This window comes from Dendrobates tinctorius, unplaced genomic scaffold (genome assembly GCF_039654945.1).
Source record: "Dendrobates tinctorius isolate UK_male_01 unplaced genomic scaffold, ASM3965494v1 ptg000250l, whole genome shotgun sequence".
NCBI classification, from domain to species: Eukaryota; Metazoa; Chordata; class Amphibia; order Anura; family Dendrobatidae; genus Dendrobates; species Dendrobates tinctorius.
Genome location: NW_027361917.1, coordinates 36,924,760 through 36,940,405, shown reverse-complemented (window position 1 = coordinate 36,940,405; position 15,646 = coordinate 36,924,760). Strand labels below are relative to the sequence as shown.

General features: G+C 47.8%; 1 protein-coding gene across 7 annotated transcripts in view; it reads left to right on the top strand.

The window, feature by feature from the left end:
* Positions 1-15,646, top strand: part of BIRC6 (baculoviral IAP repeat containing 6) — a 471,996-nt gene that overhangs the window by 295,411 nt on the left and 160,939 nt on the right. For all 7 annotated transcript variants that reach the window (XM_073557613.1, XM_073557615.1, XM_073557616.1 and 4 more), the window contains exon 56: positions 2,498-2,641. In XM_073557613.1, the coding sequence (XP_073413714.1) occupies positions 2,498-2,641 (144 nt within the window). The remainder of the gene's footprint in view (positions 1-2,497; positions 2,642-15,646) is intronic.

Genomic DNA, 15,646 nt, shown 5'->3' with positions numbered 1-15,646 from the left:
GTTTTATTAAATGATTATATTCCCTGTGAAATTACAATTCTGGAGCATCTTTTTTTTAGAACTTTGTATTGTTCCTGGGTTCTGTCACTTCTCCTGTTGAAGAGTTGTGATTGGACAGAATGAGACTGTATGGGACACACCCCTCACTAGGTAACTCACAATTGTCATTTTACTCATAATTTTTTTAGGGAGAGTAAGAGAAGCAGCACGTTACAACTTTTCATGAGTTGACCACTGCTGCGGCCCATCGTACAATATTGTCATTCCTCAAAATCCGAAACGTTTGCTTGTCACGAAATTTGCATCAGAAGTTAGGATCACTGTAATAACTTGGTTCTTTTTCTGCTCACCCCAAATGGCGGCCAACTTTATATTGATGATATAGCCCTGTATGTATTAGACTTATTTTTCATTTTTAGTGCTGCCTTAGGTTTTAGGAAAGTTTTGATAGATACTCAGCGGTCTATTCTGTTTTTTTTACTTCCCTATCCCAAACATGCTTACTAATTTTTTTTTTTTTATTTAAAGGATTGGGGTGTACATCCAGCTCATCATTAAAGCCACTTGTGTATCAGGCGGGCTGTAATTAAGATCTTAATGTTCGGTCCATTGAAGTTTATGGACTTGGAAGTAGTGATGAGCGAACGTGCTCGGATAAGGCGTTATCTGAGGATGCTCGTGTGCTAGCAACTGTCTTCAGTGTGCTCGAGAAATATGTTCAAGTCTCTGCGGCTGCATTTTTCATTGGCTGTTCGACAGTCGTTATTCATGCAGGTATTGTTTAACAAGCAGGCAATTACCTACATGCATTGCGGCTGTTGAACAAAGGCAGGGACTGGAACATATTTCTCGAACGCTGAAAAAACTCATAAGATAACGACCTATCCTAGCACGTTCACTCATCCCTACTAGGAAGCAAAGGAGCAAAAAGTCATTTAAACCAATTCGAAATCCAAAAAGTTGATAAATCTCCAGCATTTGCTACAAATCGTGCCTCGTCTCTGCTTATGACCTTAGCACGTGACTGTGTGTGTATTTATTCATGACTTAATAAAGGATTGAACTTTCTATACTTTACCTGGTGCTGGAAGTTTATCCACTTTGATTATTAGAAGTGTGAATCGAGCGTGATATCTGTCAAACAACTTTTCGTCACCGGTCATCTCTTGTTTTCGGTTTACGCCTCTTTCGGCACCGCAGGTCAGTTTACGCAGCGTTGGAAAAGCAGCACAGTGGGCAGGAGATCTCTATAAATCCCATCCACTGTGCTTGTAATGTAGAACTCAGCGAGAATACGCTGCTTCCACAACGCTACTAGTGCGGATCGTGGACATGCAGCCCTAAGACATCCATTTTTCATGTACGTGTTCTGACTGCAATAAATAGAAAGTTTTATTTTTCAATTTGAAAATCACTGATGGTAAAAAACGGACACAACGGCCAAACACTGAGGTCACTTGGACCGTTTTTTGCATCCTAGAAAAACCACAACTTCTGAATGAGGCAGCAGAACCACAATGTAGGAGGCAGGTTGACCTGTATTTTGGCAACAGAACCTAAAAGGGGTTATCCTCTTTCAAATCTTTGCCTCTGAACGGGACATTTTTACTACATGATAAATATACTACCCATGCCAATTTTCCTTATACAATGGATGAGCAACACTCCACATAATATATAAACATACTGATCTTAGTCACTGAACTATATTTAGATCAAGAAGTGTTTTCAAGATATTCGTAAAACAGATCAATTTTATTTCAGCAGCTTAAAATACATGAAAATACAAAAAATCGTAAAAATTGGTGCCTCAAACCAAACACATATGTATAAAGAGGTCAGCTAGAACGGAATACATAAATATCCAGGAAATAACATATATCAGGTCACACATGAATTCTTACAATTATGCACTATATAGTGCAAAGCATTGACCAATATCTTAAATTAACTAGTGTGGCCACTTTGTGATGTCTGCAGGAAAAACATGCACATATATTTAAATCAATTATTGCATATTATGTTCATTATTTTTATGAAGGCACACTTGAAATTGAGCATCATAAATTTAAACCTCCATATGTCAGAATGCATATGTGTGAAAAAAGTGCAGCATTCGTGCTAGGCATCACAAGGGACCATTGATTTAATGTAAACGGAGTTCTATCAAATTATAAATCACCGTGCCACCAGTTGCCATCTTAGCGTCCCTGATATTGCTATTATGTACAAAATAAACAACCCATGTCATATACATATTACCTGGGCCTGTATCCACTGTAAGTATGCAGTGTTCAATGACACGCTGAACCGCTAAACCCCGACGCGCATTTCGTGAGTGGGTCTGCCTGGGGTGTTTTTTTTTTTTTTTTTAAACCGTTTTTATAACTGACAAAAATGTCCACTTTTTAGCCTTTTTTTTCTTTGATCAGCGGCTGTCTTACTGGAGTTGACTGGTCAGTATCTTTCCAGTAAACCCTTTCTACTTGTGTTTCAGGTTCTCTGTGAGCTTTTCCAGTCTTCTCCACAGCGTGGGAATCTCCCAGCTTCTGGAAACATCTCTGGCTTCATCCGGAGGCTTTTCCTGCAGTTGATGTTGGAAGACGAAAAAGTTACCATGTTCCTGCAGTCCCCCTGCCCAGTAAGTATTCCTGGCCACTGCTTCATCTCAGTGGGCGCCTGAGATGTCTCTGCCTGGAGTCTTTCGGGAGTGATGTGCTTTTCTATGTTTCTGCCATTGTCTGTTGAAGTCATCTGTCATTTCTATTTTTGTAGTGTCCTTCAAAGATGTGAGATCTGTGAAGGTTTTGTCTGGGGGATCCTGTAGCTTTTATTGATATTTTTGTCTTGTTTCCCATATCAAAAGCAATAATGTCGCTTCTGCCAACCAGCCATTGTTCATAGGGTGATTTTTTTTGTTAAACAGCCTAAATACATGCCCCCTGGTAATCCTATGAGCGCTGCCACCTTGGTAAAGACTATAACAAAGCCCCATATCTCTGAAACTGTATGGTGGATTTAGAAAAAAAAAGTACAGAAAAATACACGGACTACTCAATGAAGAAGCAGGAAAAGAATCTGACCAAAAACTAGCCACTTTTCACCTGGTGACAGATGCTCTCTTATGTTCCTTGCAAATTGTCTTTAGACAGTCTTTTATTTTGAGTGTCACATTTTTGGCATTTGTATGTTTTTTATTTTTTTCCCACAATATTCAACTATTCTTATAAGAAGAAAATTGCGCGAGTATGTGACCAGTGGGGTACCACAGGAGTCGATGATGGAAACTATTCTCTTCAACATATTCATCAACGATATGGTAGAAGGTTTACACAGTAAAATATCGATATTTTCAGATGATACAAAACTATGTAAAGCAGTCAATCCAAGAGAAGATAGTATTCTGCTACAGATGGATCTGGATAAGTTGGGAACTTGGGCCGAAAGGTGGCAGATGCAGTTTAACAATGATAAATGTAAGGTTATACACATGGGAAGAAGGAATCAATATCACCATTACACACTGAACGGTAAACCACTGGGTAGATCTGACATAGAGAATGACTTGGGGATCCTAGTTATTGATAAACTTACCTGGAGCAATCGGTGCCAGGCAGCGGCTGCCAAGGGAAACATAATCATGGGGTGCACTAAAAGAGGTTTGGATACACATGATGAGAGCATTATATTGCCTCTGTACAAATCCCTGGTTAGACCACACATGGAGTACTGTATACAGTTTTGGGCACCAGTGCTCAGGAAGGGTATAATGGAACTAGAGCGAGTACAAAGGAGCGCAACAAAATTAATAACGGGAATGGGGGAACAACAATACCCAGAGAGATTAGCAAAATTAGGATTATTTAGTGTGGAAAAAAGACGACTGAGGGGCGATCTAATAACCATGTATAAGTATATAAGGGGACAATACAAATATCTCTCTGAGGATCTGTTTATACCAAGGAAGGTGACAGTCACAAGGGGGCATTCTCTGCATCTGTAGGAGAGAAGTTTTTTCCACCAACATTGAAAAGGATTCTTTACTGTTAGGGCAGTGAGAATCTGGAATTCCTCGCCTGAGGAGGTGGTGATGGCGAACTCAGTCGAGGGGTTCAAGAGAGGCCTGGATGTCTTCCTGGAGCTTAACAATATTGTATCTTACAGTGATTAGGTTCTGTAGAAGGACGTAGATCTGGGGATTTATTCTGACAGAGTATAGGCTGAACTGGGTGGACAAATGTCGTTTTTTGGCCTTGCTAACTGTTACTATGTTACTAGGTATAGAAATATGTTGGAAATTCATAAGAACGATGCAAGCTTTTCTGTATTCAGTTAGTGCCAATGTGCTTTCTAACCACATCCTTTCACCTCATTGGTTTTTCTAGTGTTAATAAATGTGCCACTTTCATAAGGATTTGAGATTAATGTAAAGCCAGTTAGTCTTCACTCCAAGATTGTAATTCCAGGGTTAATCATTTAATAGTCCCTGCTGGCAATGTATACCCCTGGCAGGCAAGATAAGGCTCTGACCTGCAGAAGTAGTACAGTATATTATCAATGCCATCAAAAGATCACGTGGTCAAGTCCCCTAGTGGGGACTAATAAATGATAGGAACATTTCTTACATGATTTGAATGTTTTTAAAAATAAATATAGACAATTTCTCATAATAAAATATGTAATAAAACAACACACCCATACCCCCAAATAGATGCACATCTTGTTTCATCTTATCATGCCGTGTAGCAACAAGTACAATTAAAATACATCATTGATCGTCCCGTCACAAAAAAATACTAACGACTACAAAAGAATAGCCCTTTTTTCTTTATCGCCTTATTGGGGGACACAGATTACCATGGGTGTATGCTGCTGCTGCTAGGAGGCTGACACTATGCAAAAACAAGAAAATTAACTCCTCCCCGGCAGTATACACCCACCGACAGGCGCCAAGCACGTCAGTTTGTGATTAGTGTCTGTAGGAGGCGGACCGGGATCTTCCCAGATCCGCAGTTAATCCAGTTTTTCCTTTAGGGTTTGGATCGAATGTTTAATATTTTCTCATTTATTTTTCAGGTTCTCCGTCGGGAAACGGGGTGTAACCATCACCCTAATTTCCTATATCAGGCGGCTGAGCGAGCAGTGTGGTGTCACCCACATCGCAACTCAGTGCCGCAGGCAGGACTTTTTCCCTATCACCTTCCGGTGATAAGGGCTGTGGACAGGTGGCTGGTCCTTGCCAAATCCCCCTCCTCACCCCTCTCTCGGGACAGGGCTGAGAGGAAGACGGCGGTCGCAAGAAGTTTACGCCGTCTTCTGCAGGATGCGTGTACAGAGGACCCTTCCCAGCGGCTTGCCTTACTCTGTCGCCTCATTGGGGGACACAAGACCTTGGGTGTTATGCTTTCCGTCCACTAGGAGGCGACACTATGCTTAATCTGAAAAAGATTTGGCTCTGGCTCCTCCTCCACAGCATACACCCCAGGGAGGCATCCGCCTTACCTCAGTTTTTGCTTAGTGTCGCAAGGAGGCACACCATAAGAAGATTCTTCTTGACACAGATGAAGAAAAGAGGGTCTCTCTGAGACTCCCGGCATGGCTCCCTCCTCGGTCCTCTTTTTAGCGGTACCCGGTTGAGGTAGAGATGGCTCTTCCCCATGTCGCTCCCTCCCCAGCCCTTCGGGTGCATGGTTCGAGGTCGAGCACCCCCCTCCTTCCCCAGGCCCCTGGGCCTTTTGGGTTGAGGCTGAGGTGAGGAAGAATTCCTCCTGATGGCGGTGAAGCGTCCTCCCTAACCCCCTCTAGGGATGTTAGGTTGAGACGCCGCAGGTAGGAGCTGCGTTCGCAGCGCTAACTTTATTGTAGCCCCAGCACTGCTGTGGTCTGCTATGGGGCCGGGGGCTGTCATATTTGGGCCACAGTATGCAGGGATTCCTGTCCCTGCGGCAGCGTCAGCCCTCTAAAGGGGTCAAAAAGACCCTTCACAGGGCTGCGCTGCGTATATAGGGGCGTCCGGGCGATATGGCACTCATCCGGGGGGGGGTTTTGGTTCGTTTTCTGCCCCCCTCCGGACTACCGCGCCGCTCTGGAGCCCTTCCCGGGCAGGATTTTGTACTTTAGACTGCAGCTTCGGCCTAAGCCGAAGCCGCCGCCCTTGTTACCGCCCCCGGCCCGCCCCCCTGGATGATGATAATGACGCTGCACAGCGTCATACAGGGGGCGGATCGAACCAGGAAGGCACGGTTTTGCCTGGCTGCGCCCCCTTTTTCTGCTCTCCGCCCCTCCTCCCTCCCACCTCTTTACCTCAGGGAAAGAAGGAAGAAAAAAAAGCAGCGCTGCTATATTACTCAAGAACGCTGCACAGTCTCCAGGGGGCGCAGAACCGAAGTTTTTCTGCTGGCGCCGGATCTAGGAGCACACCGGTGGGGTAAGGCACAGCAGGATATTATCCTGCTGTGGACGCAGACTCCCTATAGGTTCCCTATAGCGCTCCTCTGCATAGCCACCCCAGTAAGGTTTTTGGTCAGAATAACCTGCCGGCACTCAGTGCACTATGTCGGTCTCCAGGCCCGAAAGAAGGAAGAAAAAAAAAAAAAAAACAGGTTTATCTGCTGTTACGCAGTCTGTTCAGCCTGTAAAGCCAATCTTCCCAGTGGCAACATGCACCGTACTGCTAGAGTTGTTCCCAAAATGCTGGGTCAGTGCCCCAAGAGGCTCCTGTCACTGTTTCAACTCCACTGACATGCCGGTATGGGCCGCATCTATGTCACAGTCCATAGATACGCTGACTTCCACATTGCTTCAGGCTATGCAGGGTCATATCCCAGCTATAAGCGGACAGGCAGTCCCTGGCAATGCTAGTAGTGAACGGCCCCATAGGTCACGTTCAGCTACGTCCTCCCATGGCTCACGGTCGTCCCGCTCTAGGCAGAGACACCGTAATTCTAGGTCTCCTAGACCGTCTCGTTCCAAAGACGGGCGCAGCAGATCTCCACAGAGATCTTCGGGCATGGAAAAGCGGCGGTCCACATTTCCCTCCAGGCAACGCCTCAGCGATGCGCAGGATTCAGAGGGCATCTGTGACTCCGAATCAGAAAAGGAAACATAGGAGTCTCAGGCTCCTTGTCCTCCTAGCAATACAGCGCTAGTTGAGGACATCACTTCTATTCATCGGGTGCTGGTTTTATCCGATGCTCCCCAAGAACCCCCAAAACATAAGATCTGTTTTGAGGGGTCCCTGAAGTCCCTAAAGTTTTTTTCTGATCACCCAAGCTTTCAGGACATCCTTGATAAGCTTTTTTCGCAACCTGCCAAAAAAAAAAAAAAATTCGCCAACCGTAAATAAAACCGTAAAAAAGGGCTAGATACTCTCTTTTTTCTCAAAAAGACCAAGAAGTGGACAGATCCACCGGAAATCGATCCCCCTATCTCTAAGCTTGCAGCACAGTCTCTCCTCTCACTGCCAGATAGCTCAACCCTGAAGGATACAGCAGATTGGCAGGTTGAGCGCATGGCTCGTTCAATTTTTTGAGGCTGCAGGAGCCTCCCTGGCTCCCGCGGTCACCTCAACGTGGGCAGCCACTGCCATTCTGGCATGGGCCAAAAGATTGCAGGAGAGCCTCCAAAAGTCTGCTCCTCAGATGTTCGATCAACTAGTTCAGATAGCGGTGGTGGCAGATTACATACGCCTTGCAGCTTTTGATTCTGCAAGAGGTGTAGCAGGTATAGCAGCGAATGTAATTACAATCAGACGTATCCTCTGGCTGTGAGAATGGGAAGCGGACGCGTCTTCAAACAAGCCTCTTACGGATCTCCCGTACGTCAGTGGGAGATTTTTTTCAGGGAAAAAATTAGACAAGATGATTTCCAATGCCACGGGGGGTAAGAGTACCTTTCTTCCCCAACCGCAACCTAAACGTACGTTTAAGCGACGTAACCAGGCTAAGTTCCGGTCTTTTCGGAACTCCTCAGGCTAGGCCGCTTCACGTCCTTCACGGAATTAAAACCCTTCCCCCTCACAGGGACAACCAAAGGACCGCACAGAGGACGGACAAGAATTGGCGGTCAACATCAGGCCAGGCAAAGCCCAAAGGAGGGAAATTCCAGAATTTCTCCTCGTCATGACTCACGAAATACGGAAGACACCCCACCTGTAGGCGGTCGATTTTTAATCTTTCAGCAAGTCTGGCTGCCTATTACAGAGGACAGGTGGGTCAAGGAAATAGTGTCTCTCTCTCCTTCAAGCAGGAGTCATAATACGGGTTCCCGAAAACGAGAGATTCCGAGGACTCTACTACAACCTATTCGTGGTTCCCAAAAAGGGAGGCAGCGTTCGGCCAATTCCTGGACCTAACGCAACTCAAAAGGTTTGCAAGAGTTCGGCAGTTTCGCATGGAGTCCCTTCGATCCATCATTGCGGCTATGGAACAGGGAGAATATCTCGCCTCCATAGACATACAAGAGGCATACCTGCACATCCCTATTGCGCCTGCTCATCAAAGATCTCTCAGGTTCACAATAGGGCAGAATCAGTACCAGTTCGTGGCTTTGCCTTTCGAATTAGTCACGGCTCCCAGAACATTCACCAAGGTTATGGCAGCCACCATGGATGTCCTACACTCCAGAGGCATAGTGGTCCTCCCATGTCTCGATGATCTACTCATCAAGGCACCTTCTGTCAAAGACTGCGAAGACAGCGTCTCGATCACGATCGACACACTAACTCGTCTAGGCTGGCTAGTCAACTTTAAGAAGTCGTCAACTACTCCCGAGTCAGTCACTGATCTTCCTAGGGATCCTATTCGATACCTCCAGGGGTCTGGTACACCTTCCCAAGGACAAGGTACAAGCTATCCACGGTGCAGTTCGCATGTTAATACACATACCTTGCCGATCTCTTCGGTTTGCCAGGAGACTCCTTAGCAGGATGGCAGCAGCAATGGAGGTGGTACCATTTGACCAGTTCCACCTCAGACCTCTTCAACTAGCCATTCTCAGATCCTGGGACAGGAACCCTTTTCTCCCTCGAAAGGGAGTTCCGACTGACGGAGTCAACCAGGAAATCACTGTACTAGTGGCTCAAACCACCCGTACTGGCCAAAGGAAAATTCTTTCTTCCCAGTCGATGGAAAGTCCTGACCACCGATGCGAGTCTAACAAGATGGGGTGCAGTGCACCTACTTCACAGGGCACGTGGTCTCCAATAGAAGCGACCATGCCCATCAACATCTGGAGATACGAGCTATCTTCCTGGCGCTAAAAGTTTTTTGCCATCTGCTGAAGGCCTCTCACATCAGAGTGCAGTCGAGCAATGCCACGGCAGTGGCATATGTGAACCACCAAGGTGGGACTCGCAGTGCCCAGGCAATGAGAGATGTGGCGCGTCTCCTTCGCTGGGCAGAAAACAAGAAATCAGTACTCTCACTGGTCCACAGTCCGGGTGTGGACAACTGGGAAGCCGACTACCTCATCAGACAGGAAATGGACTCGGGGGGAGTGGTCTCTCCATTTCAAAAATCTTTCGTCGGATCTGTTATCGCTGGGGGACTCCGGACGTGGACCTAATCGCATCTCATCTCAATGCCAAGGTCTCCATTTTCATGGCAAGGACACGTGGTCCAAGATTGCTCGGGACGGATGCCCTGGTTCAGGACTGGACTCAGTTCCAGCTTCTGTACATTTTCCCACCTCTTCACCTGATGGCCAGTGTCATGAGAAAGATCAAACAGGAAGGAGTTCCGACCATCCTAATTGCGCCGGACTGGCCCAGACGTACATGGTACGCCGACATCCTTCAGCATTACAGCAGACACCCCTTGGCGTCTTCCAGACCGTCCCGATCCCCTGTCTCTCGGCCTGTTCTACCACCAGAATTTAGGGACTCTCAATTTGACGGCGTGGTCCTTGAAACCTGGGTTTTAACCCAGGCAGGGTTTGCTCCAGACGTCATTAGAACCATGATCAGGGCACGGAAACCAGCTTTCGCCAAAGTTTATTATCGTACCTGGAAAACGTATTTTACTTGGTGCGACTCTCGCGGGCGAATTCCGTTCCCTTACTCTCTTCCGAAAGTTCGTGGTTTCCTTCAATCAGGTCTGGACGCCGGCCTATCCTTAGGATCGCTTAAGGGTCAGGTGTCAGCGCTTTCAGTGCTCTTTCAGAAGCGTATTGCTAACAAACCTCAAGTCAGGACGTTACTTCAGGGAGTCTCCAGATTGGTCCCTCTTTACAGACGTCCACTGGATACGTGGGACCTTAATTTGGTCCTAACTGCTCTACAGGCACCTCCTTTTTCAACCTCTTAAGGAAGTTCCACTTCGAGTTTTATCACAAAAGGTGGTCTTCCTCGTGGCAATCACCTCGCTACGCAGGGTGTCTGAGCTGTCAGCGCTCTCCTGCAAACAGCTTTTCCTATTCTTCCACCAGGACAAGGTGGTTCTCCGTACAGTTCCATCCTTCCTTCCAAAGGTTGTGTCTGATTTCCACCTCAATGAGGGCATCTCATTACCGACCCTTTGCCCGGCTCCGGTTCATAGAGTGCAGAGGGCCCGGCATACGCTTGACCTTGCCAGGGCATTGCGTATGTGTGTGTGTCTAGGACTCCACCCTTCCGGAAGTCTGATTCCTTTTTTTCCTTGTTCCAGAAGGCATTTGCAGGGGTTTACCGGCTTCAAAAGCTACCCTTGCCAGGTGGATCAGGTCCACCATCCATGACGCCTACCGCCTAAACAATTCTCCTATTCCGGCCGGTATCACGGCACATTCCACACGGGCGGTAGGAGCCTCCTGGGCCATTCGACGCCAGGCTTCAGCACAACACGTGTGTTAAGCGGCCACTTGGACTAGCTTACACACGTTTACAAAACAATACAGTGTGCATACTCAGTCCTCAGTGGAAGCGAGTCTGGGTAGACTGGTACTGCCGGCGGCAGTGTCCCAAGTCTAGGGACCTGTCAGCACAATATTCGTCCATTGCTTCCCACCCAGGGACTGCTTTGGGACGTCCCAAGGTCTTGTGTCCCCCAATTAGGCGACAGAGTAAAGGAGATTTTTGTGTACTCACCGTAAAATCTCTTTCTCTTAGCCTCTAATTGGGGGACACAGCTCCCACCCTGTTGCCCTTGCGGGCTGTTATTATGTTGGGTACTCATATTGTTCCTTGAGCTGTACATAGTAGCCTTTGTTTATAGGCTTGGTTATGTTGGATTTGTTATCTCCTCCTACTGCTTGGGTACAAAAACTGAGGTAAGGCGGATGCCTCCCAGGGGTGTATGCTGTGGAGGAGGAGCCAGAGCCAAATCTTTTTCAGATTAAGCATAGTGTCGCCTCCTAGTGGACGGAAAGCATAACACCCAAGGTCTTGTGTCCCCCAATTAGAGGCTAAGAGAAAGAGATTTTACGGTGAGTACACAAAAATCTCCTTTTTTCCAGTGGGCCCCTGTGGTCATCGTCTTTAGGGACGTCAGGTAAGTGCCTGTACGATCCCTCCAGCCCTGCATAAGCTTCAGTGAATCCTTCGCTACAGCACTACAGGTCCTTACGTTTAAATCTCCTGCCCTCTCTGCCTGCCGCGCGCTCACACAGCCGCTCACATCTCTCCCTCCCTCTGCACTATTCAGGGGGGACACAGGACGATGCTCCCTCCATTCACCACAGCGGTGAATCAGCGGTACCTTTATATCGGCGTTTCTTCTCCTCTCCATGGAACCCGGGGAATTCCTCTGCTCTGTGGACATACGGGATGCCTATCTGCACATTCCTGTTTGTGTGCAACATCAGAAATATCTTCGATTTGCGATTCAGGAAGATCACTACCAGTTCACGGCTCTTCCCTTCGGCTTAGCCTCCGCTCCCCGTGTTTTCACGAAGGTAATGGCGACGGTCATGGCCCTCCTTCGCTCCAGGGGGATCCTCGTCATCCCTTATCTGGACGATCTCTTGATCAAGGGCTCGTCCCGTCAAGACTGCCTTCAGAGTCTTCAGATAACCCTGGATACTCTCTGCCGCCTAGGATGGATAGTCAACAAAGAGAAGTCCATTCTCATCCCCACTCAGCGTCTGACCGTTCTGGGCATGGAATTCGACACGAACCTATCCCGAGTGTTTCTTCCAGGGGAAAAATTTGCGGCTCTATCCAAGGGCATCAGAATCCTAAAACGGCCAACTCCCATTCCCCTTCGGTTCTGCATGAAGGTTCTGGGGAAGATGGTAGCTTCCATGGAAGCGGTGCCCTTTGCACAATTTCATCTTTGCCCCCTCCAGCTGGCCCTTCTTTCAGTCTGGGACAAGACCACGCTGTCTTTTGACCGTCCCATTCTTCTCCCTCTCAGAGTGAGGCAATCCCTGACTTGGTGGGCAATGCCAACGTCAGTTCTACAAGGGAGGTCCTTTCTTCTGCTTCAGTGGCAAGTCATCACCACCGATGCCAGCCTTCTAGGATGGGGAGCGGTGTTCCATCAGAAAACGACCCAAGGACTCTGGAATCCACAGGAGGCTCTTCTCCCTATCAATCTTTTAAAGATCAGAGCAATCTTCCTGGCCCTTCTTCACTGGCAGCCTCTCCTCGTCGGCAAGCCGGTCCGCATTCAGTCGGACAACGCCACGGCTGTGGCGTACATAAACCACCAGGGGGGCACTCGCAGCAAGCAAGTAATGTCAGAAGTGGCCAAGATACTTCTCTGGGCAGAACGTTACGTTCCAGCAATCTCCGCCGTTCACATTCCAGGTGTGGAAAATTGGGCAGCCGACTTTGAGTCGTCAAGGCCTAGCATCAGGCGAATGGGCTCTTCATCCCACAGTCTTCGATCAGATATGCCAGCGCTGGGGCTCTCCAGATGTCGATCTCATGGCGTCTCGGATGAACCACAAACTTCCGCGCTTCGTGGCCAGGTCCAGGGACCCTCTCTTGCGACGCCCTAGTAATTCCGTGGTCCCAGTTCCAACTTCCTTATCTGTTTCCACCTCTTGCCTTGATCCCACGAGTAGTCAAAAAGATAAAATCGGAAGACGTACCAGTGACTTTAGTGGCGCCAGACTGGCCGAGACGGCCTTGGTACGTGGAACTGGTCAACATGCTCGCGGACGTACCCTGGAGGCTTCCAGACCGTCCGGATCTTCTCTCACAAGGTCCCCTTTACCACGAGAATTCTCAGTCTCTGAGTTTAACGGCATGGCCATTGAGGCCGCAATCCTGAGAGAATCAGGTTTGTCAGACCAGGTGATTCAGACTGATCAGAGCCAGAAAACCGGCCTCTTCCCGCATTTACCATAGGTACTGGAAGGCTTTTTTCCGTTGGTGCGACGATAATAAAGTCTTTCCGATGTCCTTTTCCATTCCATCCATACTTGGTTTTCTCCAGTCTGGTTTAGAGGCGGGTCTTTCCTTCAGTACCCTCAAAGGCCTGGTCTCCGCTCTATCTATCCTCTTCCAAAGAGAGCTCGCTTCCTTACCGCAGGTCAAAACCTTTCTCCAAGGGGTCGCCCATGTGGCTCCTCCTCATCATTCGCCGATAGACCCGTGGGATCTCAATCTCGTCCTTAGCTCCCTCCAGAAGGCGCCTTTCGAGCCTATCCAGGACATTCCTTTGTCCCTTCTCTCGTGGAAGGTAACCTTTTTGATTGCCATTACATCCATCAGAAGAGTTTCTGAGTTGGCGGCCTTGTCATGTCGTTCTCCTTACCTGATTCTCCATCAGGATAAGGTCGTCCTCAGGCCCATCCCTTCTTTTCTTCCAAAAGTGGTATCCTCTTTCCACATTAATGAGGATATCGTTCTCCCATCTTTGTCCTGCTCCTTCTCACCCTCTTGAGAAGTCTCTCCACAAACTGGACGTAGTTAGACCCCTGCATGTCTATCTCGCCAGGACCACTTTTCGTCAGTCCGATTCCTTGCTGGTCATCTCTGAAGGTCGCCGGAAAGGGCTTCCGGCATCCAAATCCACGATCACTCGCTGGATTCGTTCTGCCATTCTGGAAGCGTACCGACTTCAGGAAAAACAGCCCCCTCCGGGAGTAAGAGCTCACTCCACCCGGGCTGTGGCGGCTTCGTGGGCAGTTCGTCACCAGGCATCGGCCTTGCAAATTTGCAGGGCCACAACCTGGTCGTCCTTGCACACCTTTGCAAGGTTCTACAGGGTTCATACCCAGGCCTCGTCTGATGCAGTTGTTGGCAGGAAGGTTCTGCATGCGGCGGTGGCTCACCGGCCGACCTAAGCCTTTCCAGTTCTTTCGTCCCTTATTGCTGTTCCCACCCTTGGGACTGCTTTGGAACGTCCCATGGTAATCTGTGTCCCCCAATAAGACGATAAAGAAAGATGGATTTTTGGTTCTTACCGTAAAATCTTTCTTGGAGCCTTCATTGGGGGACACAGCACCCTCCCTGTTTAAGTTTTACCGTGTTGGGTCTTAGAGTCCCTTGTTGTGTTGGTACATGTTAAGAGTTTTCTCGTTGCTTCTCCTACTGCTTTCTCACCAACTGAGGTGCTTGGTGCCTGTCGGTGGGTGTATACTGCCGGGGGAGGAGTTAATTTTCTTGTTTTTGCATAGTGTCAGCCTCCTAGCAGCAGCAGCATACGCCCATGGTAATCTGTGTCCCCCAATGAAGGCTCCAAGAAAGAGATTTTACGGTAAGAACCAAAAATCCATCTTTTTTTTCCAACACACCTCTAACAAAGATCCAAAAGTCTTAGTTATTCCTAAATGGTACCTATAAAAACATCAGCTTTTATGCAAAAAAAGCTCTCATACAGCTCTGTACAAAAAAATAACAAGTGTTTTGGCTCCCAGAGTATAATGCAAGAGTTTTTTTTTTTTTCAAAGTAATTACCTCCCCCATATTCCATTTCTCCATTCATAAAATAAAAGGTGACCAGTTGTATGTACCAGAAAATAAATAAGGGCACCTTAGGCCCGGCCTTTGAAGGATTAATACGAGTTATCAGTATAGTATTCTGTATTATTGGACATATTTCTCTGGTGTTGTGCAAAATATATGATCAAGTTCATGGGTCAATTTTGCTTTAGAGTAGAAAACAGGGTATTCTGTAATGGTGCTCCGTGTAGCCAATCCCCTTCCGTCATCCATATCCTCCACCACTTTCTGTTTGCCGAGTTCTAGCGATGGCATGGCAGATCAACTCCTGACTGCTGCAGGTGGCTGCTCGCTGTATTGTTGATGTGTCAATGCCACTGCAGTAAGTGTTTGGCAGCAGCGGTCACACATCGTGACACTTGTTCACTACTAGAACCATGAACAGAAACCAATGGGAATCCAGGGAAGCATCTGCATGCGAACAGTAAGCAATTGGTAAGTACTATACCGTCCAGCAGATGGCAGCAGACTATAAAGTTTTGCTTGCCCAGGTGAGCACTGTCCCCTCTCAATGCGCATGATCTTTAACCCCTTTCCTGCAATGGACGTAATATTCCGTCCATGTGACCTGGGACCTAAGTCCCATGGACGGAATATTACGTCATAGCGATCAGCGGCTCCCACGTCGTGAGCGCCGCTGATCGCGGCCGGGTGTCAGCTGATTATCACAGCTGACACCCGGCACAATGTGTCAGGGGCGGTCACGGACCGCCCCCGACACGTTAACCCCTTGCACACCGCGATCAAACACGATCGCGGTGTACAGGGGGTTAAAGG